Source organism: Myotis brandtii, unplaced genomic scaffold (assembly GCF_000412655.1).
Source record: "Myotis brandtii unplaced genomic scaffold, ASM41265v1 scaffold214, whole genome shotgun sequence".
NCBI lineage: Eukaryota > Metazoa > Chordata > Mammalia > Chiroptera > Vespertilionidae > Myotis > Myotis brandtii.
This window is the reverse complement of record NW_005357999.1, coordinates 694,425-720,404: the sequence shown is the minus strand read 5'-3', so window position 1 is coordinate 720,404 and position 25,980 is coordinate 694,425. Positions and strand designations below refer to the sequence as shown.

At 41.9% G+C, this 25,980-nt stretch overlaps 1 protein-coding gene across 1 annotated transcript in view; it reads left to right on the top strand.

Moving 5' to 3' along the window:
- GLI3 (GLI family zinc finger 3) overlaps nt 1-25,980 on the top strand; it is a 269,294-nt gene that overhangs the window by 185,999 nt on the left and 57,315 nt on the right. The window contains exons 7-10 of the mRNA XM_014539356.1: nt 1,172-1,373; nt 13,668-13,881; nt 15,127-15,240; nt 16,699-16,839. Of these exons, the coding sequence (XP_014394842.1) occupies nt 1,172-1,373; nt 13,668-13,881; nt 15,127-15,240; nt 16,699-16,839 (671 nt within the window). The remainder of the gene's footprint in view (nt 1-1,171; nt 1,374-13,667; nt 13,882-15,126; nt 15,241-16,698; nt 16,840-25,980) is intronic.

Here is a 25,980-nt window from a genome sequence, read left to right as displayed (position 1 = left end):
GGGATTATGTTTTCATTCTTTCATTAAACTTTATTTTGATGACATTGTAATATGAATGTAACCTTAGAATAGGCAGGAGTGGGCCTGTGAGCCACATGCATAGCTGTGCCCTGAAATTAAGATCTCTGATATCTACCAAGTTGAAGGTAAATGGGCGTTTATTTTTTAACTCTCCAGTTGAGAAGGGTTAATACAGGTTGGCATGCCTTTAAGTTGTGACTTGTTAACCTCCAGATTAGCATTTCATTGGTGGGATCTTTTTGAAGGTGAAACATTCTAATAAATGTAGATACTTAATAAGCCCAGAGAATTAAAACAGACTTATCAAATCTCATTATAGTGCTTGCTGGGGTTTTAACTTTATAAACAAACTACATCCCCAAATTTTAAATGTTTCTTGGGACTTACGTTGTTGTTAGGCTATGGGGAATTTAGGGCAGGGTTCCTCAGTTTTAGCACTCTTGATGCCAGACAGTTCATTGTGGGGAGCTGTCCCACACATCCGGGGTGTTCAGCAGCATCTCTGGCCTCTCCTCACTAGATGTAAGTAGCACCCCATGAGTTATGATAAGCAAAATGTCTCCAGATGTTGTCATATGACCCCTGGGGACAATATTGCCCCCCAGTTGAGAACCATTAATTTGGGTAATATATTTAGCAGTTATTTTAAGAAATGAATCGGATGACTACAGACATGGTGGGGAAATGAGTGTATAACCAAGCCGAATCTTTTATCTGAGGATACTTTAACTCATTTTTCCTTTGGCTCATTGCCTTAAAGTGGTGCGGTGTTGGCAGGGTGGTGTGTTGTGTAGCTGTGGGAACCACTGTCTTTGTTGCTTGTGGTGAATTAATGACGGGAATATCTAAGCAGCCATCAGATTCATAAATCACTAGAAATGAGAGGGATAACACATAAAAGTCTTTTCCTTTTGTTTAGCAATTTATCACTTTGCCTGCACATTAATAAACAGAGCTCCCCTGAGGTAAGCCCTTGGAAGATAAATATTTCTCCCTAATTTCCTCAATTGTATCCAGTAGATCACAAGTGGGAGGAGAGGTACTTGTCATCGGAAGTTGCCACTTCTTATCCTTCATTTCTTCCACACAGGCGCGTAGCAATAAATAACAGATACGGCAGGTAATCAGGTTCTGTTTTGTTTATTAACAGGCACCAGATTCCCCAGCCCCAGGCTGTCAGCCCGGCCAAACCGAAAACGTACACTGTCTATATCACCACTCTCCGATCATAGCTTTGACCTTCAGACCATGATAAGGACGTCTCCCAACTCCTTGGTCACAATTCTCAATAATTCCCGCAGCAGCTCTTCAGCAAGTGGCTCCTATGGTCACTTATCTGCAAGTGCAATCAGGTATGTATTTTCCCGAAGCTGTTACGTGTTTCTTTAATAAAACATCAGCTCTGGACTGCACCTGGATTTGCAGTACTGACTACCAGTGAGGACGAATCCAGCAGCATGACACTAGGCCTGACCCAGGATGCAGATCAAATGTCACTCTACTGAATTCCAGATCCAGTTATTGGGCCCAAAATATTTTTTGTAGACTTTTAGTCAGTAGCCCATATATAGAAATAGTAGTTATTCAGTTATGATGAAATTCATTTCATAAAGACAGTGAATGAATATGGCAAATCTTTTTATCCCAGTCCCTGTTATTGATTATAGTTCTGTAGTGGAAAAACTGACTTCATACCTGGTTGTGTGACACATGCAAGAATGAGAGCGAAAATCAAAAGATCAGGCATGGTGTAATTTGCATGTTCCTACTGGGGAAAGGCGTGCATGAAGACGTGCACTTTCCCCAGTAGTAGCATGTAGGAAGAAAAAGAAAAGGTGGCATCATGGTCTTTAGTCTAATGGAAAATAAGTGGATACATGGGAAGGCATATCTATCACAGGAAATCCAGGAAAAACAGTATTAGCTGTAGTGATACACCATATTTACTAGAAATGATTAACACTATTGTTTGTTCCAGAATGTTCTCAATTACAGTTTTAATTATTTTCTTGTTCCATTATCAGCAACGCTCCTTGACAAGCAAGTTAGTGTTTAAATGTTGTAAATCCCCATTTTGATGCCATATCATTTTCCGCAGTGAAAATGATATGGTCAATTTATGGTCAATAAAGTGTGGAAACGTGGAGCAAAGCAAATAACTCTGCTTACTTGATTGAAGTCAGGAGATAGAAAGGGGGCCTAGGTGTTTTCAAGATTAACCACTTGAGTCACAAATGTAGCTTTGGAGTCGGGGGTATCTGTAGGCAGATTCCATATTTGCCACCAACCACCTCTGCAAACCTGGCTCGCTGGTCGGCTCTCTGAAATTGTCTTCACACTTGTAAACTAAAGGCAAGACACCCACTGTATGGGAAAGGGGCACATTTAGTTAAAGCTGGTGTGGACCTGCAATTCCAGGATGAAGACCCCTACCCGTGGGCAGAGCCTCAGGGGAACTGACCCTGGATGGTCTGTTGAGGAACTGAGCTATCACGGCCTGGCTGTGCTGCCCTATGCTCATCCCAGTCTGGCTCCCTACCCGTGGGCAGAGCCTCAGGGGAACTGACCCTGGACGGTCTGTTGAGGAACTGAGCTATCACAGCCTGGCTACTGCCCTGTACTCATCCCAGTCTGGCTCAGAGTTAGTACGCTCATCTCAGAACTGTGACCTGGCTGTTCTGTACTCCTAGTAGAGATTCCGGGCTTGTAGATTGCCGTTGACCATGTAATTATTATGTGGCTTGGCTAGAAGTCATAGTATCACAGTAGTAGAAATGTGGTACATGATGCTCTTCATACAGAATCACTCTGTGAGCATTCCTTTCTCTTGTTTCTTGTTCATTTCTCTTTCCCCTTGCTCTCTGCCCAGCTATCTTGACTTTTTGCAGCATCTAAAGGACTTACATTAAACTATGGTGTGCAAATGGTCCCAGTGTTGTGTTTATTCTTACCCCAGCCTCTCGCTGGCTTCTTGATCCCCTTACCTTTGCCCAGGTAACCTGGTATCAGTACTTGAAAGACCTGAAATTATCAAGTACACTGACTTGAAATGATCATTATCCCCTGCCTCCGAGGACCTACAATAGACCTCGTTATTGTCATTAGAGCCGGAAGAAGAGTCCCTGGGGACCTTGTTGCAGTCGGGAGAGCCGGGCCATCACACACTCCTATTCTCTGTCTTCGGCTCTTTCCACTCTGTGTTTTCTCTTGCAACGTGACCTCTCATTCATTAGTACAAATCTACCCTGTGTTAGGTTAGCATGTAGCTTTTAATGCATATGAGGTGATACACATAACCCAGGATGAGGTGAGCTTGCCATATAATACAATAATGAGAGTCATTGTCATCGGCATGCTTGCCAGTCCTTCAGCTGGAGAAATGTTAGTGCTCTGCTTGCTCTGTTCTAAGTTTCATTTTGTGAAATCTAAAAACTGACCTGAGGAATAATTGGTGAGTAGTAGGACCTGAGGAATAATTGGTGAGTAGTAGGACCAGTGGATGACAGGGAAAGGGAAGAAGCATGAAGAAATCTGAAAAGAGGAGCTAACTTTCTCAAGAGTGAAAGATACAAGAGCAGATGTGTGCTCAGGAGGGAGTTGAGCTCTGCTTCATACCAAGGAACACGGCAGGCGCTGGTAACCCAGCGATTCCGGAAAGCATAGTGTTATTCTTGTTGTGCACATCAGCCGTGTGTCTTTGCAAGAGGAAATGGACAAAGGTCATGCCTGGTGGGCATCAGTGTCAGCACGCCAATCCCTTGCTTTTTAATTCACCCCAAACACATTTGCCTTTCATACGTACATGTTGCTAATACCTAGTCTGCTTCCGGTATTAGAGTGCAGAGTACTGATATCCGTTAAATAAATGTCTGAAGATGTTAATCAGTGTTTAAAGTCACACATTGAGTTTTCTAAAAAATGCCGTAGCCATTTCCTTCACATTTGTGTCTCAGTTCAAATGTTGCCCTCCGAGAGGCTGATAATACCATTTACCACCATTGGAAATCCCATGTGTACTTGCTCATTGTGTAACTCACTGTATGCTTCCTCCTCTTAAACACAAGGCCAGAAGGCCGAAGGCTGTGCATGTCTTCTTCATGGCCACAGTCCCCACCCCACAGAATCTGCGCTGTCACCTTGACAGGAGTCAACACATATTTCTTTTCTTTTTTTAAATTATTTTATTTTATTTTCTTCATCACCATTTATCCCCTCTATACCCTCTTCTACCTCCATCCTATTCCCCCCTCTACCCTCACAATCATCAAACTGTTGTCCATGTCAATGAGTTTTTTCTTTTTTGTTCAACCCCTCCCCCTCAGTCTCCACACTCAGATGTCTGCCTGCTCTCTGTCTATGAGTATGTCTCTATTTTGCTTACTAGTTCAGTTTGTTCGTTAAATTCCACATATGAATGAAATCATATGGTACTTGTCTTTCTCTGACTGGCTTATTTCACCTAGCACAATGTTCTCTAGGTCAATCCGTGCTGTCACAAAGGGTAAAATTCACTCCCTTTTTATGGCAGAGCAGTAATCCATTGTATAACTGTACCACAACTTTTTATCCATTCATCTGCTGATGGACACTTGGGCTATTTCCAGATCTTAGCTATTGTAAACGACACTGCAGTGAACATAGGGGTACATATATTCTTTTGAATTAGTATTACAGGTTTCTTCAGATAAATTCCCAGAAGAAGAATCACTAGGTCATAAGGCAGTTCCATTTTCTTTATATTTTGAGATAACTCCATACTGCTTTCCACAGTGGCTGTACCATTCTGCATTCCCACCAACAATGCATGAAGGTCCCCTTTTCTCCACATCCCCGCCAACACTTGTTTGTTGATTTTTTTTATGATAGCCATTCTGACAGGTGTGAGGTTTTACCTCATTGTGTTTTTAATTTGCATTTCTCTGATGGTTAGTGATATTGAGAGTCTTTTCATATGTCTGTTGGCCATTTGTATGTCTTCTTTGGTGAAGTGTCTATTCAGGTCTTTTGCCCATTTTTTAAATTGGATTGTTTGTTTCTTTGGTGTTGAGTTTTATAAGTTCTTTATAAATTTTGGATATTAACCTCTCATCAGAAGTATCATTGGTGAATAGATTCTCCCAGTCAGTGGTTTGTCTTTTCATCTTGTTGATGGTTTTCTTTGCTGTGCAAAAACTCTTTAGTGTGTTTATTTTTTTCTTTAGTTTCCCTTGCCTGAGGAGATATATCAGAAAAAAATATTGCTACGAGAAATATTTAAAATTTTACTGCCTATGTTTTCTTCTAGGATTTTTATGGTTTCTGGTCTAACATTTAAGTCTTTAAGCCATTTTGAGTTTATTCATGTGTGAGGTGTAAAATAGTCGTCTGGTTTCATTTTTTTGGACATATCTGTCCAATTTTCCCAACCCCATTTATTGAATAGACTATCATTAGTCCATTGTATGTTTTTGCTTTCTTTGTCAAATATTAATTGACTATAAAGGCATGGATTTATTTCTGGGCTCTCTATTCTGTTCCATTGATCCATGTCTGTTTTTATGCCAGTACCATGCTGTTTTGATTATTGTTGCCTTGTAGTATCAACAAATATTTCTTAAGTGAATAAATCAAGGAGCTCCTTAATTAGTAATTAAAATTGTCATCACCCTACGCCAAAACATGAGGTTGGAGGTGGAGCACGCATCCAGGAACAGGAGGCTGCATTGTTTTAGGGGTGAAGGAGCTGATGCTTAGGGAGGTTAATGGACTGAAGCAAAGGCATGCAACTACTTATGGGGCAGAATCTGGTGAGTCTAACTTTGAACTTCCTCTTTCTTTATTGTTTTTTATTATTGACACTGTTGCAGATGTCTCCCATCCCCCGCTCCACCCTCGCCCTTTGCTCATCTCCACCCAGCCCCTCACCTTTCCACCCGCCCTAACCCCCCGCTGGCTATCACCACACTGTTGTCTGTGCCCATGGGCTGTGCATATATGTTCTCTGGCTAATCTCTTCACCTTCTTTCTTTCTGTTCCCCAGGCCATACTTCCTTCTCTTTTGACTAAAAGGATTGGCAGGAAACACCATTTACAATAGAGAAATAGTATCTGATGTTTTTAAAAATTACGTTATGCTTGTACTAATGATTTTTCTAACCAGTGCTTCGAGGCAGATCTCATTGGAGGGAGTGTCACTGCTCTTTATAGTCCTGGAGGTTTTGTCTGTTGGGCTGTTGAGTGGCAAGTAGCTTTTAAAGCCTTTTAGAACACTTTTCTCATATAAAACCCAATGAATTTTTGTCTAAAGCATTATTCAAAAAGTGTGCGTTTCTCAATGAAACGTTGGGGGTCGTCCTTGTTTTGTGAGTACACAGGCCTTTGTGTGCTCATTACGTCTTTGGAGACTGCTGGGTTTTCTAGCAAACGTGCCTGGTAACTTTCATGGATGGAAGTGGAAGCGTTATTTATTTTTTTTCTTTTCAGATACCGGCACATGCACGTTCAGTGTGTCCCTAACCTACCCGTACACAATAATAATAGCTGTTGGCCCATTCTCTGCAAAACTGGAAAGAACTGTTCTTACTGTGAATGGCAGTGGTTGTGCAATAAATTCCACAGCTGCAACCAGAAAGTGGATGACCTCGTTAGTACAAAGCCACAGAGTTGGTTTCGATTAGAACTTCTCCCCCCACCCCCTCTTTCCTCTCCTCTTGAAGTCGGTTTCTCAGATTATGGGGCCCTTGTGTTCTCCCAATCTGCCTGTTGCCTGATTTCACCTCCGAAGCTGGTTTCATGGGCAACCATTGGAAGAGAGATGAGATACTGAAAAGTAAATGTTGGCATTGGATTCTTCAGCTACAGAAAACGGGCTTTTTCTGCAGCATGAAGCTTCTTATCCCATGCCCTGACCTACAGTGACACATCATAAAAGGGTCACATAAGTTTCTTTTAAGGGTGCTTTAAAAATTCACATCTGAATGAAATTTAACAACCAGGGCAATTGAAAAAAAATATTTTTATAGGTAGTTAGAGTTGATTTTACATTTAAAACGAGACATTTTTTAAGACTTTAGAGGGGCCACATATTCTTTACTCTTCCCATTGGGTAAGAGATGGCGCCTCTGTGATGGGGGCCTCCCCAGTACGGCCTACTTCTGGCTCTGCTGTGGCTTAGCTCTTGGGCCTGGCCAGCTCGATGGGGCCCACCGTGTCACGATGGGGTTCCAGAGATGAACCAGCACACCGAAGATCCTTTCTGATGAAGCAAATAAAAAAAAAAGTGCGAGTATTACTCAGCTCCCACAGCCTCCCTCATCCTTTCTCCACATGTATTGCACATTAATGCAAAGGAACCCTAGCACTTTGATTCTGTGGAAGTGAGATTTCCATGGCAACTCTAAGGGAAAACTATTATCTTAGAGAAGGGTTAAAAATGCCACGCGGGTTGAAGTCATTAAACAAGAAAATCGAACCTTTTACCTTTAAGTGTGCAGTGGCTGGGCGATCCAGCCTCTTGCCATCTTTCTTAGAGTTCCTCAGTTTGTTTTTGATTTGTATTTGAAAACAGATCTCTTCAATATTGTAATCAGCTCTCTTTGCCCTTCCAACATAAAGGGCTGCAGCAGGCCAAATTATGCTGCTGCATTTATTGTGCATTCAGTTACCCAGCATAGTCCCTACCTTCCTAACTCCCCCACATACACACACAATTCCTAAAGTGATTTTTAAACACGTTATGGGCTTGTTCCATGTGCTATTTTAACTGCGTTTTATCTCTTTGACTTGAATCTGAATGACTTTGAAATGCCTATGTACACAGTAGGGCTGAATAAATGTTTAATTATTTTCTACTATATGACCTGTTAAGTGTCCCCATTTATATATCATTCCAGGAATTACATAGGGATTTTATTTACAGATTGATCACAAGGGTTTGTGTACAAATGTTGATCTCACATCACTTCCTTGGTTGGGAAAAAAAATAATGTTTCTTTGTCAAAGTCAAACATGATTATAGATTTCAAAGTTTTATGTATTGATATCAATTAATATGTAACATTCAAGATACAAATAATTATTTTATTCTTTGGAAATTTAAATGAGATGTATAGAAAGTACTCAATTAAAACTTGCTGAATTAATGAATGATGCAGTATGTGGATTTTATGACATTTATTGTAGTTGCATAGCATCCTTACTTTCTACTTATACTCCAAATTTTAACCTAATTGTTGAGATTCCAAGACGGAAATCATCTAGGCAAGCGAGGTGTTACTGTGATATTAAGAAACAAGACCCAGTTTGCCATGTTTGACCACACTTTACTAGTATAAAAGGGTATTGATAAAACTTCACCTCTGGTTTTTGATAGGGAATAAAAAAATATATCAAAACCTTCTTAAAGATTCAGAGTTTGGAAGTTTGAATTTTAAATTTTTGGAAATAGAAGAACTGGCTCCCACTCACTTTTAACTAAACTCTGAGCTAAATCTGAAGGTGGGAGTGACTCTGAGTAGTTAATCTTGACTTAGATGTGCTCAGAAAGAACTCTGTGCTGTGTCGCCACGGACAGTGGAATGCCTCTGAAGAGTATTTTATCAAACAAAAATCGGTAACCATTCATCTGTTCTGAGGAACACAAATTATATTTGGTGATGAGGCCACCACACACATTACAGTCAGGGACCTAAAATCCACTTTTTTTTTTCTTCTCTAAAAAAATAAAGGGCAAATTCACATTTGGGTTAGTTTATACTGGCTTTATAAATGTGGTCTCTGAAGAGTGTTTTTCAAAATGTTTTGCAAGGAACACTAGTCTCTCTAGAAGCTCCTCCAATTATGGCTGCGCACCGGCTGCTCACCGTATCTGGGTGGGATGTTAGGGGCACGCGTGCACATTAACACTCCACACTCAGGACTGTTGAACCCTAGTTCCTCAGACCTTTCGGAACTTGCCACTTCTTTTTCTTTTTCTCTGTAACACTTGCTCTTGGGTTATCTCAGGAGGCCTGTGACCATGTTAGTGCATTGTTAGGAGGGTCTGGGCCACCTGACACTTCCTTCCTAGAGCAGTGATGGCGAACCTATGACACGCGTGTCAGAGGTGACACGCGAACTCATTTTTTTGGTTGATTTTTCTTTGTTAAATGGCATTTAAATATATAAAATAAATATCAAAAATATAAGTCTTTGTTTTACTATGGTTGCAAATAGCAAAAAATGTCTATATGTGACACGGCACCAGAGTTAAGTTAGGGTTTTTCAAAATGCTGACACGCCGAGCTCAAAAGGTTCGCCATCACTGTCTTAGAGATTTTACCGACTAGACATAGATTAACAGTCTTAAGCCACATTCTTACAAATGTTTGTGTTTTTTAAATTATCCCATCTTTCATGTAGTCACGTAGAAAAGAAGTGAAAGCTATAAAAATAGTTTCCTGAATTACACTTTATAGAATGTTGAGTGAAGAGAATTTAGAAGCCAGAATGTAAAGTTCATTGGTATGTAAGTGACCCATAAGGAAGAATAGGGCGAACAGAAGTGTGAAAGCTTGGGGTCATAAAGCTCTGATAGACCACGCTGTAGACTAGACTTGGTCCTTCTTTAAAGGAGACAGAGATTTAGACAAATTTCAACAGTATCAATACTTTATAAATCTAGGAAGTTATGGAATAAAAGCATGAACCATTTAGGAGGACTTTTTTTAGGGCTTCTAAAGGTACAATTTACTTTTTTAAAAATTCTGACGTCTGTAATCAACAAAATCTCTTGTCACCTGCTGAAGTTCTGTAGAGAGAAGTGAATCTAGACACAAGCTTTGTTTATGGAATACTGTCTTACATGTTGTCAAATTGTAGTTTTCAGAGGAAAACATGTTTTTCCTTGAAACACAATTCTGAGTGTGGTAGACACAATAATGGCTTCCAAAGATGTGCATGTCTTTTTAAAAAATACATATTTGTATTGATTTCAGAGAGGAAGGGAAAAGGAGAGAGAGAAACATCAGCGATGAGAGAGAATCATGGATTGGCTGCTTCTTGCATGCCCCACACTGGGGATCGAGCTCGCAATCAGGGCATGTGCCCTGACTGGGAATTGAACCATGACCTCCTGGTTCATAGGTCGATGCTCAACCACTGAGCCACGCTGGCTGGACAAGATGTGCATGTCTTAATCACTGGAGCCCATAAATGTTACCTTTGGTGGCAAAATGAATTTTGTGCCTGTGATTAAGGATTTTGAGATAAGAATGTTATCCTGGAGTATTTAGGTTGCCCTGATGAAACCATAAGGTTCCTTATAATAGGGAGACGGAAGGTGAAGGTCAGAGTGAGAGGAGAAGGTCAAAGTGATGTGGGGCTACGCGCCTAGGTTGCCAACAGCCTGTGGAAGCTGGAAGAGGCAAGGTGCCTGGAGACTCCAGAGGAATGCAGCCTTGCCGACCTGTTTGAGACTCTGACCCCAGAGCTGTGAGATAATAAGCGTGTGTCATTTTAAGCCACTAAATTTGCGGTAATTTGTTTTAGCAGCAACTGGATATTAATACATTGTGGAAGCAGTTTAGTCACTCCTCTCAAAGTTGAGTGCCCGCTATGTGCCAGGCAGTGTTCCAGGCACCAGGGGTCAGCAGGGAGCAAAACAGGCCAGCCCCCCTCCCTTCTGGACCCTCCCCCCCTCCCTCAGCTCACCTAACCTTACATTCAGAGAGTGCCTTGTGCTGCTGTGAGAATAAAAGTGTCAAACAATAGAAAATGATTGGGCCACGTGCTGCAGAGGGGCTCATTTCAATGTGTGCATGGGAGGGGGGCACTGGTCTCGGGGCCTTTCTGAGGAGGTGACATTTAAGCTAAGATCACAGTGATCAAAAGGAAGCAGCCATGCTGCCTTCTGGAAGGACAGAAGGACAGACACAGCAAGTACTGTGTGCAGAGAGACTCGTGGACCGGGGGGCGGGTGGGGGGGGGAGGCTTCTTAGGGTGACACCACCACTTAGGGTCACAGAGCAGGAGGTGGTGGCTCAGACCCCCTGCTCCCCCACCAGCAGGAAGTCCTCGAGGTTCTTTGCATACACATGGGACGGGAGGCCTCCTTGCCCAGTCACTGCCCATCCTCTGCTGCTTCCTAACAAAACTCCACAGTCTGCTCTGAGAGCGAGAGGAGCCTTGGCTCTCAAACCCATGCCCTGAAGCTGTGACAGAGTCAACAATTTCTCTTCGATGGTCACATTCTACATAGCCTTTGTAATCTTCAGCACCCTGAGGAGCCAGCACGGGCCCTTCTGGGCTGAGCCCAGGCCTCTGTTTGTGTCTCATGGAGAAGTTTTCTGTTGCTGGCTTCTTAGGAATAAGCAGCGAGAGCTGAAAATCACCCATTCCTTCTGTACGCTCTCTGTCTCTTGGAATCTTAACAGTTGACCCGGGTTTTGGAGAATGTTTATTCCTCTCGCCTGGCTTTACCAGCAAAAGAGCAGCCCAGAAAGGGAACGTTGCCCACATGTGTTGTAAGCTTTTGCACCCCCTTGTGTCTTCGGGAGTCTGAGAGGGTGCAGCTCAGAACAGGACTGCAGCTGGGTGCTGGGGCTGGCTTTCGTCTCCTCTCCTGCATCTTTTAAAAAGTAAAACTACTCACCCTGTTCAGCTACTCACATTTTAAAATTGGTTATATATGAAACTCAGTACAATTTCTGCCTTGTGAAATGTGTTCTCTAATGGTCTTGATTCTTAATTAGGTCCTGGCTTTTTGAGCCCCCAAATAGTCTGCTGTCTAGAAATAGAGTGTAAGTGGCCGTAGGGGCCCCATCCCAAGCCCACCCGATCACATGGGCGCAGGAAACTCTGACAGGTGTATGGAGGTTCCTACAAAGTCTGTGTCGAATTGGAAATGTATGTGTGGAGGGGTCTTTTGTTTTTTGTTTTTTTAATGAATAGAGTAAGGTAGTTACACTTAGTAATACCCATTCACCAAAAGGAAAGGGTGTGTGTTAAATCATTGTGTTTTTTGATGAATGGCTTGTACACTGAAAAATAAATTGGACAAACTGGCATAGAGCTCAGTGAACATGAAATCAGCTATTAGAAGAAAGCTTGTGAACAAATTCTGAGGCAGATATGCATCTTTTGATTAACGCCCTATCAATCATCCGCACAGCTACCTTCGCTAAGTCTTGCTGTAATCATTCATGGTTGCTTTCGGAAACACTGGCAGAAACTATAGTGCTGCAGAAACGGAATATTATTACTGATTCCTCCCTAACTTACTGTGAACAATGACTGTTTTCACCATGTTTCTGCTTTCCTTTATTACAGAAATACAATACGGAATGAAAGGAGAATTCCTCCCAGCCTGGTGAAATTCTCCTAGGGTATTCTTAATGATATTCAGTCTTAAATGGGCAAGCTATTGTAATGTGAGGTTCTCTGAAGGAATAATAGTAATGTAATCCCCCTGAAGTCGCCTTTTATAGATTGTAATCAAATAGGCAAAATGTGGAGTCACATTAATGAACAGAGTATATCTTCGGAATTATTGCTGAAAGTTGTTGAAATGGTTTGAATTTTGTTATTGTAATTATTATATTCTCAGTTAATGTGCTTAACAGCAATAGTAATTAACCCACCAGATTGTAAATTTGCATGAATTCTACCTCTGACATTACAAGAAATCCTGATTCTTTCTGTGTATTACACAGCAGGATGGGGGAAATATATAGAGATATTTTTTTTCACTGATTATTTTTTAAGAAAGACATTTTCATGAATGCACTTATAATTTTTCATGCACTTTTAAGCCATTGGCAAATTCCTCAAGGGCACTTCATTCTTTTAAGAGGATTTGATTCCTAAACTACGCTGGCATGGAAGATAATTTGGCACTGCCTACTAGTCTTTAGGAAATAGTGCGGTTTCTGAACCTACTGTAGCCTGGGAAATCCTGTGGCATAATGAAGCAGTGACAGGCATTAGCATGTATAATGGGCTTTAATAGACATTTAATGCTGTTTAACTGGGAGAGGGAGCTGTTCTCTCCCATTGGAATATTCCTCCATCAAAGCCCATTGATCACCGATTGCGCCCAGGAGAGGTTAATCCATCAGTTTCTGTAACCAGACGGCACTGATGGAAATTCTTTAGGTGGCATTCTGGATGAACCAAGCTTTCCATCTTTACAAACAAATGAGTGATATGACAAGCATGGTGTTCAAAACACATTTAACCAATTGATTTTCTTTCCTCTTGTAATAAGATCTGGAGACATATGAAAGTGCACAGTGTGAGCCAAGATTAAAGGAATTGCTCCATGCACAGGAACATATGGGATTGAGAGCCAATAAAAGTACTATAAAGCTTGTAGTCACCCATTCTCTTTTTTATATAAAGTTTGTTATTGCAATAAATAGCTGTTATTGAGCCGATGCCTTTTGTTTCGTTTTCCTGAATCTTATTTCAGGTCTGTCCTGTGTGTGTGCACACATGCGCGTCCTGTCATCTTTCTCTTGGAAGTTCTCAAGATGTTTGTCAACCATTGTTTTTTACCTTCTAGTTTAAACAGACGGACCTGATATGATCTGGGATGGTAAAACCAGCTGTCAAGGTGCAAACATGGGCTGCTGCACTAGTCCCCATGGTCCGTGTAGTGATGGTCTCCTGCCCTTTATTTCTCCCATCAGCCCTGCCTTGAGCTTCACCTACCCTTCTGCGCCTGTGTCTCTCCACGTGCATCAACAAATCTTAAGCCGACAGCAGAGCTTAGGCTCGGCCTTTGGACACAGCCCTCCGCTCATCCATCCTGCCCCAACATTTCCAACACAGAGGCCTATTCCCGGGATCCCGACGGTTCTGAACCCTGTCCAGGTCAGCTCTGGCCCTTCGGAGTCCTCACAGGTGAGAGAGAGACAGCTCGATGAGCTGGTCGGTCTTGGTAATCGTAGAGGAGAGCTGTGCCATTGTGCCAGCTCTTCTTGGGCACGGTACCCTGGCATCCTCAGCACTTCCATACTACATGCAGCCTGTCCTGCAAACTCAGGGCTCTGGTCTTCAGTCTTGGTGAAGATGCTGTGTGTGTGCTCCTCGAGAAACAGCAGCTTCTTCCACCAGAGTCCGTTGATCCTCGGGGGAAATGTGGCTACTTGATGAGGCTGCACTCTGAGCCGGTGCTGTCTCTACCCCCACTCAATAGAAATGCATTCAGGAATGTGTGGCTCTCATTTGGTCACTGTCCACTGGTGCTTCGAATTGTGTGATACTCCAGAGTACGAATACAATTGTTCTTTTCTCCGCACGGATCGTGCTGAGGGAGGAATCTGATGCTCTGATTAAAGAACGTTGCAAACAGTTCGTGTTGGTTTCCTACCCTCCTCACAGCTTTGTTCTTTTGGAACTTGTTAAAGTCCAGGCCCCAGGTCTATTCTTCTAGCTTTTATTTTTATTATTTTTTAATATTATTTTCTTTTTATGGTAAGAATCATCAATTTATTTTTTTAATACATATATATATAATAATTTTTTTCTATTTTATTGATTTTTTACAGAGAGGAAGGAAGGAAATTGAAGATACTGAGATTTTTTTTTGTGTCTTTATAGGTAATTCAGTGAAGTATAGTCTCTCAGAATGTTTATTATTCATTATCTTTTAATCCTTAGTTTCTGAACAATGCTTGCCTTTTCATATTCTGTGCTCTATCCACTGAGCCAAACCGGTTAGGGCTAAAATATATTTTTATTGATTTCAGAGAGGAAGGAAGAGGGAGAGAGAGAGAGAAACATCAATGAAGAGAGAGAATCATTGACTAGCTGCCTCCTGCATGCCCCCCACTGGGGATTGAGCCCGCAACCAGGGCATGTGCCCTTGACTGGAATCGAACCGCAGGTCGACGCTCTATCTACCGAGCCAAACCGGCCAGGGCTATTCTTCTAGCGTTTAGAAGCCTAGGGAGTTTATGCTCGTGAGCTAGAACTAGGAACTGCCTCATGAATGTATTTTCTGCTACCGCGGTGTTGGAACATTATCATGAGTCATTGTTCCAGCGCCAAACAAGCCTGCTTCTCTCCAGTTGCAGGTTTTAGCAATAGTCCTGCTCTTGATTACAACCTAATCTTTGTCTCTGTTCCTGCAACTGTGACTGGCAGAACAAGCCCACGAGCGAGTCTGCGGTGAGCAGCACTGGCGACCTGATGCACAACAAGCGATCGAAGATCAAACCTGACGAGGACCTCCCCAGCCCGGGGCCACGGGGGCAGCAGGTGAGGCGCCTGGGCTCTGCACTGGCAGAAGGCCAGTTACAGAGCTGGACTCGGTTTCTTTTTCCAGCTCAGAAGCAAACACAGCAAGTGCAGGAAGCTGTGTGAGGTATGAACTATGGTTCACTGAGTAAGCGGTTGGGTTTATGTGCTGCTGACTATCGATGTGACCGGGCTTCAGTCCCCAATCCCGATCTTGGGCCTGAATTGTGAGCTCCTGGTCCCAAGCCTGAGCTGGGCAGAGCTAGTGATGTTCTCTATACCAGTCATGTTTTTATTCTTACTTTGCCCCTTCCCACTTGGCAAGAGAGCCTGGGGAACAGGGAGGGATCAGGCACAACTCACCTCTATTCTAAGGTGACTTAGATTCCAGTCCTTTACTCAAAGTCCTGAAAGGACGAGGTCCTCTGAGCCTCAGTTTAAAGATGTGTTTCTCACCTCCTGGGGTCCTCTCGCCTGACACAGGAAAGAGGTCAAGGAATATTAATTTCCAGAAATAAGGGCTGGACAAGAATCTGGACATCCACAGGATCTGAATCTTGCTATGGCCAGGCTGCTTCAGCCCCAACCTCAGACCACTTTAGCCCAAATTTTTGTTTTAGTGACAAGCTCTTTGAAGATGGAATGAATGGGTGTCGTGGATTCTGAAATTCATCCTTTTGCATTTTGCTAGTCGACATCCTTTCTGGTCACACCTCAATGCTTGTATAGTTTTTCTCATCTAGCCCCAGTTTAGAACTCTAATCTACACACCTAATTGTCTCCCAGAATTCTAGAAATCCTTTGTATTTAAATTGCTACAAAGCTGCTTAGAAGACTAGGAAAGACTATACCCACTCCCTCCACGCCCCCCCCCCAAGTCCCAAGCTTTAGATGCTGTGGTTCTGGGGCAGAGAGTGCATCATTAGACATCAGAAGTTGAACCAAGAAGACATTATCCCTATAAAATCCACAAAGTGCCTCTTAAGAGCAGCCTCCAAGGGCAAGGAAAGCAGAATTAGAATTACTGGTAATCGTTTCCCTGGATTCCAAAATATGAGAATAAACATTAATATACTGAAAAGAATTTAACCAAAAGAGAAAGACCAATCTTTTGAGTAAAGATGACATCATCTAGTTTAATTGCTTCTCTTATGAGATGACATTTTCAGTTGTTTTTTTCACCGTCGTATTCAAGGATAGCGGAGTTTGCCTCAACTTCTTATCATCATTATGGTTTGGACTGTTGTCCTTAATCACAAGTGAATAATCTCGGAAGGTGTATTTGGTAACTCTGAAAAAATACACACAAATGATTCCATATGTTTGACTTCTTCCATTCACAAAACTTAGTTAACAGACCTGGGACTGTTTTATTTTCATTGAAAAATTTGCATCAGGGGGAAAACATCTAAATTAAGTTTTTGTCTTTTTCTTCTTTCATTGTGTGATTTGTTTCTCTTCCTTCCCCTCGCCTATCAGGAACAGCCGGAAGTAACCACCCTGGTGAAGGAGGAAGGGGACAAAGATGAAAGCAAGCAGGAGCCTGAAGTCATCTATGAGACCAACTGCCACTGGGAAGGCTGCACCCGGGAGTTTGACACCCAGGAGCAGCTGGTGCACGTAAGTGAGAGCGACTCGCCAACTGGGCTTTCCAACTACGTGCCCTTTCTGCGGGATCAGCTTTCCTGACCCTGCACTGCGTCGACTTTCTTAGCTAACAGTGCTCCGAACTGGAGAGCCCTTTATGACTTTATGAGAATAAAGAGAACTCGGAGCCCTGCTGCTTGACCTGTGCAGTCAGCTAAAGCTTAGTGTAAAATTCAATAAAGTCTTCGATAGAGAGTGTAATGACTCTGATCCTGGAAGTCAGAGAACACTATTTTGAGTTAGTGACTTGGATGATTATTGAGTAATAGTAAGCTGGACATGAATTATGATTAACCTTTAACCAAGTTTGAGTCTCCTTTCCAAGAGTAACAACAGAAAAAATTGTACAAGTGGGGGATTCCCTTTTTTTTTCTTTCCATTCTACTTTCTTTTCCCAAGCCCTTAACACTTCAGGAATCTCCCATTGTTTTATGCAGCAATTAGTACTGTATGTGAGATAGGTGGATGCTTGGGGCAAGCCATTAGCAATTTCTTGACTTGAGGCCAACCCTTGTAAGCCTAATAGTTTCATGGAAAAAGAGATGTGTATTGTGCAATGATGTGTATTGTGTTTAATGATGTCTGTTTTTGAAAGCTATAGTATGGTCAGGTTGAGAACCTTCTCTTGCCATCCCATGTTCTGAAATCTTGTCCCCTTATTTATTCCCGTGTATTGTTTCAAATACTGCAGCGCTCCCCACCCAATGCTCATACCTGATGAACCACATGTCCTTTGCCAGTGTTTCATTTTATTTGGCACTTTCTCTCAGGCCTGTGGAGTCTCCCTGGCAAACGTGAGCAGGAGCAACTGAGATGGAAGGGCATTTAGAAAATCAAGAAGAAAAAAAAAAGAGGCAGCTCACACACTCAGTGCAGAGAGACAGGGTCCTGTGGAGGCCTTGAGGATGGTTTGCTCAGTGTGGCAGTTTCAGAAGCGTTTAATCTGAAGGAAAATCTGACGGAACAGCTTTTGTTTCCACTCCCTAACCTCCATATGCACACTCATCCTCTTTTCTTTCCCAGTAACTTTTTATTTTTCAATGACCCATAGTTCTTGATAACTCTCCTCCATTTAACCGCTGAAATGATAAAATTCCTCACACATCCCACATGTCTTATAGGCGGCATGAGCCTTTGAAGTGTGTCTTCTGCACCGTGGCTCATCCTGGGGAATATGTTTCACACATTGCAGTTTCATTATCGTGTTGAATGTATGATTTGCTGGTTTTGCGATCGGTAATGTGCAGATTGTTTTTAGGATTTAACAGGACCTCAGCAGGGTTGTTGCCCCCTCTGTTTCTTTTTCAACCCTGTCTCCTTGTAATGGTATAGGGAGAATTATAGATTTCTCAGCACAGCAAGAAACCAGAAAATCAGATGGTTTTAATTAAGGTATATTTCCAAATTTTTCCATGAACTTCATTTATTTTTTTCTCTTTAATTTGATGCAAGTGTTATTTTTCAGCCAAGCCTGATTTAATGGCCCTTTATTCTTGCTGACTGTTTTTAATGGAAACCACAGACATTGTCATACTAAAGGGGGAAAAGAGGTTTTGAATTTTTATTTTAATGTGGAGAAATATTCCCAAAAATGAGAGTGTGCCAAGAATACTCCGAGCGATATAATGAGTGCCCGACGTAAATGAGGGAATTGTTCGGGTAACAACTGCCATCAGAGACTAGATGTTGGCAGTGCTTGTTAAAATGTCCTTGTGAGAGGCGACGCCACCGTCTCCTGGCTCCTTGTCTGTGGATAAGTCGCTGTAGTTCCCAAGGGGGGCTCTGACTGTGGGTCAGCCATTATCAAATGCGGAATGAAATAAGAGCCTACATTTCAATAGGGGGCGTACATTTAAAGGGAATTGTGGTGGCCCAGCCGGCGTAGCTCAATGGTTGAGGGTCGACCTATGAACCAGGAGGTGATGGTTCGATTCTCCGTCAGGGCACATGCCCAAGTTGCAGGCTCGATCCCCAGTGTGGGGTGTGCAGGAGGCACCTGATCAATGATTCTCTCTCATCATTGATGTTTCTATCTCTCTTCCCCCTTCATCTCTGAAATCAATAAAAATAAATTAATAAAATGAAATAAAGGGGATTTGTGCTGACTAGAGGCCAGGCGTGAGGTAATAACTTAAACTTTGTGCTGCCTACTGAACATGAAGGCTGTTTCAAACCAGTGAATGTTGCAGGTTTTTGTATTTCATCTCAGTGGCGGAAGGTTTTAGGCAGTGATGTTGTTTCTAACAGAGAGATCTGAGTAGCTTTAAGGAAAGGCTGCTTAAACTATCAATTAAATGACCGCCATGTTTTCTGTTTTGTTATAAACATATGAATGAATACAGCAATTTTTTTGAAAAATTCCAAATAGCTGGAAGAAATTTATGTCAGAATTAGAAGGAAAGTTAATATATTATCTGCTTGACATTAATTTTAGTCTGATAAATTATATGATTAAATAAACTTGTTAAGTGAATTAAAAATGATAACTTACAACAGCATAAATAAAGATACTAGTTTATATCACTTACTTGCTACCTTTTTACTTGTTATCTGAAGTGTGGAAATTCCAAATTTGTGCCTTTAAACTGATTTTACTTTGCATGACATAAAAGCACCTTCATACTCCTGGGTGTATCTGGTAGCATTTGCAGTGGCCTGGTGTATAGAATAGGTGCTTTATTTTTTGTTGATTGAATGAGTAGGTACTTCAAGTCTACCTAATTATGGCACTTTGATGGTAGATGGAAATAATATCACTTGCAAGAGCCACTTTTTTTTAGGGATAAAAGGAAACAGTAACTGCTTCCGTTCTTACGGTTTCCCTTGGAGAGAGGACATTCTCTGAATTAGTTGAATTTTCATGGTACATACAACCAAGAGGCAAGGTGTTAAACCATTCTGATGCCGTGCCATATTTATGGCCATGACCCATTCTTTTTCCCCTCTTACAGTTAATAGAAAGATTCATGATTCTTCATGGTTGTCTATCTAGTGTCTGACAGTCCCGACTGCCTGCTAAAGCAAGTCACTATCTATAATTGATATCCTTCTGTGGAATAGGGTGCTGGCTGCAATTGAAGGGCTTTGCTGAAAGCTCTTAAATCCTGACAAGTTCTCCCCTTGTTCTGGTTCAGTCGCTGAGCTGCACGGTTGGAATTCCAGAGTCATTTGAACTTAGTGCAAAAGGGAGACATGTGTTTCACATTAGCAAATCACAAAGTTGAAGGAGAATTAGGGAATTGGCTGACTCTGCCCGCCAGGTAGTCTCATTTCCAGGGTAATGCACTCCATGTTCTCTTGAAAAGATTACCTTGTCCCATTACTGTCCGAACAGATGGGCTAAATATTGCCTTTCCCTTCTCCTCCTCTTTATTTCAAGGCCCTGTCCTTCTCCAATTGTGTGTTTATGCTACTTTTGCTGGGGGGTCTTTATCTCTGGATGTTTAATTAATTTCTCTTCCCAGCAAGATAATTATAATTGGATTTAGTTACTCTCAAGCTAGCATTAAAACTGTCATAAATTTACTTCTATGCCCAGAAGCTACGAAGATAGATATATATTTTTGTTAACTAGGTTTGTGTTGTACTTTGTTCTTCTCTTGGTATCAGTTAAAATAGAAGGCAACAAGAGCGTAAGAGGGATATATAGAACAAAAGTTAATTAATTTAAAGTACCTTTAATTAAGACTGCATTTATTATTGATTTGTTAAGATGCTGTCTCTTCCCTTGACATCTGAAAGCACATAGTCTAACATCCCCAAATAAATGGAAAAATCCACATTTTCCCTTCAATTCTAAGTTAATTAGACCCTCTTTTTGCTGTTGTGCATTATATATTACAAAAGTCATGAATCTTACATTTACATTTGTTGAATAGCCGCTCTCAAAGTGTTGTTTCTGTTTTGTGTGGTTGGGTTGAGTTTTCGTTATTCAGTAAAACAACTCAAATCTGCCCTCTGGCCTGGCTTCTCACAGGTGCTAGGGCTTTCCGATCCTTGCCTGTCCCTCTTGTGTTAATCCTGTCCTACCAGTCAGTGCATCCTTGGCGCTTGGGTGACCGAGAGTCTGAAATTCGCACAGCATGCACACGCATTAGTCTCATGTTCTTGGAAACTGGCCTGCTTTCTGCTGAATGACACTGTGTGTATGCCACAGGTGTTTTGAGAGGCTTTTTAAAAAGAAGAAAGGGAATAAATGTGAAGAATGTGCACCTCATTGTGGGTCACCACTGCTGAGTGGCTAGTTATACTTGAAAACATGGCTGCTGGGATCTGAAAGACTGAGAATTGTATCATCCCCCTGCCTAATGCCACCTGTTTGATGCATCGCTGCAATTCCTTACCCTCTATTTCTAACCCTCTCTATCAGCTTAAGAAATAACAGATTATAAACAAAAAATTTTTCCCAAAGGTCTTTAAAAGGTCAAATTATTTTTTAATAGTTTTATTCACTGCACCATCCCCAGCAGAATGGCTGTGGCTATTACACTGTAAGGGTTTGTGTCTCTTGCCGGTGGGACTGGATGGCAAATAACATGAGTTGTGGGTACATCAGCCCCAGCTTGAACTGGGTGGCATTTCAGGCTCTGAACTCCTTCCTCCACTTTTTAAAAAATATATATTTTTTTATTGATTTTAGAGAGGGAGAGAGAGAGAGAAACATCAATGATGAGAGAGAATCATTGATCGGCTGCCTCCTGCACGCCCCCTACTGGGGATCGAGCCCGCAACCCAGGCATGTGCCTTTTTACCAGAATTGAACCCGGGACCCTTCAGTCCATAGGCCAACGCTCTATCCACTGAGCCAAACCAGGTAGGACACCTTCGTCCACTTTTAAGCATGGTGTCAGAATTCAGCTTTTTGTACCCTGATTAACCACCTACTTGGATTTTAAATGCTTTCATGTGCTGTGAATGTTGACCTCTAAAATCATGCTGAAGTTGCCTTTATTGAAAGAATACAGTTATAATCCCCATTGCTACCATTTGAAAACAAATTTCTATACATTGGCAGCATGAAAATGAAGGGCTTTCTTTTTAATAGCGTAGAGATTTAGATAAAAAGAGAGCACATCTAATCTGTGAAGAATGGATGCATCCCAACCAACGTGGGGAAAAGTTAAGATGTGGTGAAGACATTATTTTCGTATTAATATCATGATCCTAAATTTGCATTTTAAATGTTTTCCATCTAATTTTGATCCCTTTGTTAAAGTTGCATTGTATATCCTTACCTAAGAGAAAATTGAGTCTAAGATGTGATAGGGGTCTCAGATACGAGGCTGAAATTAGTTTTGTGTGCACATAAAATGTAAAACGAATGAGTGGAGATTTTGATCTTATTTTCCCTACATGGAGTTAATAGTTAATTTACTTTAATTATTTGGAAACACTGCATGTAAAATATAGACTAAGAACTTCCAACTTCAAAGCCGTTCTTTGACAATTGTGCCTCAAGGGTCACTTAAAAAAACACACAAAAAAAACTCACTGACTAAATTGCACCTGCAGAAATTGTTCCCATAAATACACTCAGGAGATTAGACTGAGATGGGGCCTTGGAGGGCTGTGTGGTCCACCATTGAAAGCCTCCCAGGGCCACGGGAATTCTGAGTGGCAGCTCCCTCTCTGCTCTGACCCTCGGGATGACCTCCTTGGAACTGTTGGACCCTTTAGAATGTTATTTTCTCACTTATCATACTGTGAAACAGCCGTGAAAATAAATGCCGTCCCCAACATCCAAGGCCAAACGGAGATCACATGCGGCCGGCCTAATGAGAAACAGAGGGCCTAAGAGCCTTCATCTCTTTGTTTTATGTATTTGTGTTCTGCAGGGTTGCGTGAGGGAGGGGAGTAGGGAGTGGTACTGTTTGGTTCTGTGGCTTCTGCATGTTCGCTCTAAGGCTTATTGAATAGTCATTGTTGCTGGACTGGGACATGCTCTTAACGGCAGCAGAGGCCCCATTCTGCTCCCCAGTCTGTGTCTGTCTGATAGGTTTTGGCCAAGACATTTCGCCTCCTTGGTCCTCCGTTTTAGTAAAAGCTAGTGAAGGATTTGAATTGGGTAGTCCTCAGGATAGGGATGGTAAACAGGTTTCATCTTAAGTGCCATCGTATTGGCTGGCAGTCACCTGGAGTTCTGTGATGAGCTGCCCCCTCCTCCCCACTCCGTTTCAGCCATGGAGCTGGGGTGGGGATGTGCAGCCAGTAACGGATGGATGCCTCCAGGTAGGGTTTTGAAGGAGGTAGATATTTGCCACGTCTTTCCCAGGGTCTAGTCCAACCCTGTAGATTAAATGCCCTCCAGAATAATTGTGGTTAATTTTTCTAGGGGGGTGGTATATTAATTACTTGGGGTAATTATTGAATTATTAAAATGTTCCCTTCATAATGTGCCTTAACCCCTGAATGAAGAGTAACAAATCAATATTTTGAATAAGATATAACTGGTACAGAGGAATTAATGACTTAGTTACTTCCTTAAATTTGCTGAGCTGTTTTATACCCCCTGAAATGTTTCATGGTATGTGCCCCCTGAAATATTTCATCAAACTCTTCATCCCAGTAACTTTCTGCTATTTGGGGAGGATTTTCCTATCAAAAGCTTATTGATTGGTTCTGAATGATACTTTAGGTGAATTTTAAGATTCTGCCAATAATTAGCCCCCTGGGATAGTCTCTACGGACACACTTTATACAAAAGGGATTGGGCTGCATACTTCGTTGACATGTAGCTGCCGATAGCAGATCTGGCCAGCATGATGTGCCCTCTTGTTTATCAGGAAAAGTATGAGCTGACATTAGTAGATGAGCATTCTCTCAACAACTGCTCACCAGAAGTGAGCCTAGGAGCAGCCTGCATGCTGCCCACTGCCCCAGCTCGGAGGTGGACACATTGCCAGCAGGACTTAGACAAGGCGCTCCAGGACTGGTCATTCTCATTGAGAGGGGTGAGAAGGAAATACAAAAGCATAATGAACAGTAGGAGGCAGGATATAATGAAGACAAAATTGTGCAGTTGAGATGCTAGGGGCTCAGAAGAGAGAGAAGTGCACGAGGGTTACCCAAGAAGACTTCTGAGAAACAGGTGGGAAATATGGTTATGGTCAAAGCAAAGCATGGAAGTCAACTTTTGAGGCATGATGATGGTGATGGTGATGGTAATGGTGGTGGTGGTGGTGATGATGGTGATTGTGATGGTAATGGTTCTGTAAGAAAAAAATAGCGCCCAATCTGAAAGAATTCTGTGGCTTACCACTATTCTCCTGCAACAACAGTACGATGTGTTTCAAAGCTGACAGACCTGAGTGCAAGGCCTACTCCTTCACCCTGGACACTGCACAGTCCCTCCCTGTGAAATAAGGATATTAACAGTACATACTAGAATAGTGATTATTCTTATAAAAGTGAAAAGTGTAAGGATATTTACCAGTTGCCAGGTTGGTGTTTAGGCAGTGTACGGGTTGGCATGTCACCATGAAATTAATAATGACATAAAGATGCTGACTAGTCCCCCGGCTCATGAAGCCGTTAGACAGAAGGACTGGAGAGGTTCCTGGGTTCGTTCCTTGTGCTTCAGATGGCTCCTTACACTCGCTTGTGCTATTCTGAGCATCAGAGCCTCATCCTCCTATGTATTCTGTTATCCTGACCTCCTTCTGAGACTTCTGCTTGATAATCACTCTACACCAGTGGTTCTCAACCTTCCTAATGCTGCGACCCTTTAATACAGGTCCTCATGTTGTGGTGACCCCCAACCATAAAATTATTTTCGTTGCTACTTCATAACTGTAATTTTGCTACTGTTATGAATCGTCATGTAAATATCTGATATACAGGATGCATGTTCATTGTTACAAATTGAACATAATTAAAGCATAGTGATTAATCACAAAAACAATATGTAATTATATATGTGTTTTCGGATGGTCTTAGGCGACCCCTGTGAAAGGGTCGTTCAACCCCCAAAGGGGTAGCGACCCACAGGTTGAGAACCGCTGCTCTGCACCAAGGCTTCTCAACCTGGGCACATGGGGGCAGGAAATCTTTGTTGTGGGGCCTGTCCATTGTGGGACTATTGGCAGCATTGCTGACCTCTGCCCACTGGATAAAAGAGTGCCCTCCCCCATCAAGACAACCCAAAATGTCTCTGGACATTGTCAAATGTCCCCTGAGGGGCAAAATTGCCCCCAGTACTGCCCATACCTTTCCTCGTACAGTGTGAAAAACAAATAAACAAAAAAGTATATTTGTGATTAAAGATAAATTTTCTCTTGCTTAAATATGCTTTAGACTGATCAGATTTAAGAGAAAAATAGCCTCATTAAATAGTCCTAGCAAAAGGCTATTTAATATATATGTAGGTGGTGTGCTTTTATGCATGTGTGTATATGGTACATACTTGTGTGTGCATGCATGTGTGTGTGGGAGTGTGTGTGTAAATTGGCAGAGCTTAAATTTAAAACCACATTTGCTAAGGTTAGGCACTTAGTAGTGCTCAATGAGGTCTAATACCAGCCAGGCCCTTGGTCTTGGTGGAGAAATTCCATCATTATTTTTTTTTCCACAGACCAAGGGAAGTCATTCAGACTTCAGCTTCTGAGATCATGGCCAGCAGGATTGGAGATCAGACTCCTGCTTTGACATAAAACAGAGCGCCAGGAACAGAAAGCAATTTTCTATGCAAGGACTTTTTAAAGATTCAGGGACATTTGGGCTTTTCTGAGATTAGCTAAATACTGCCGTAGATGGTTTTTATTTTCATTTCTAGAACAATTAATGTTGGCATGAGAATAGAACTATCGTGGCATATCCTCAAAAGACTAAACTACTCACCCCCACACCCCACCCAATTCCTGGTAAAACTAGCATTAAACAGTGATCGGAATGTGAAGAGAATGTTGGATGGTATGTTAGAGGTTTATCTTCTATTCCTATATCTGCCAATAGCTGTTCCTGACTTTGAGTAAGTTACCCTACAACTTCTGTTTTTAAATTTGTTGTGTTTGTGAGGGCAGCATGAGATCATGTCATGGAAGTGCTTTATCATGGAAGTGTAGATTCCAAGCTACAGCATTATCTATATATATAAAAGCCTGAGCAGTTGCTATGACG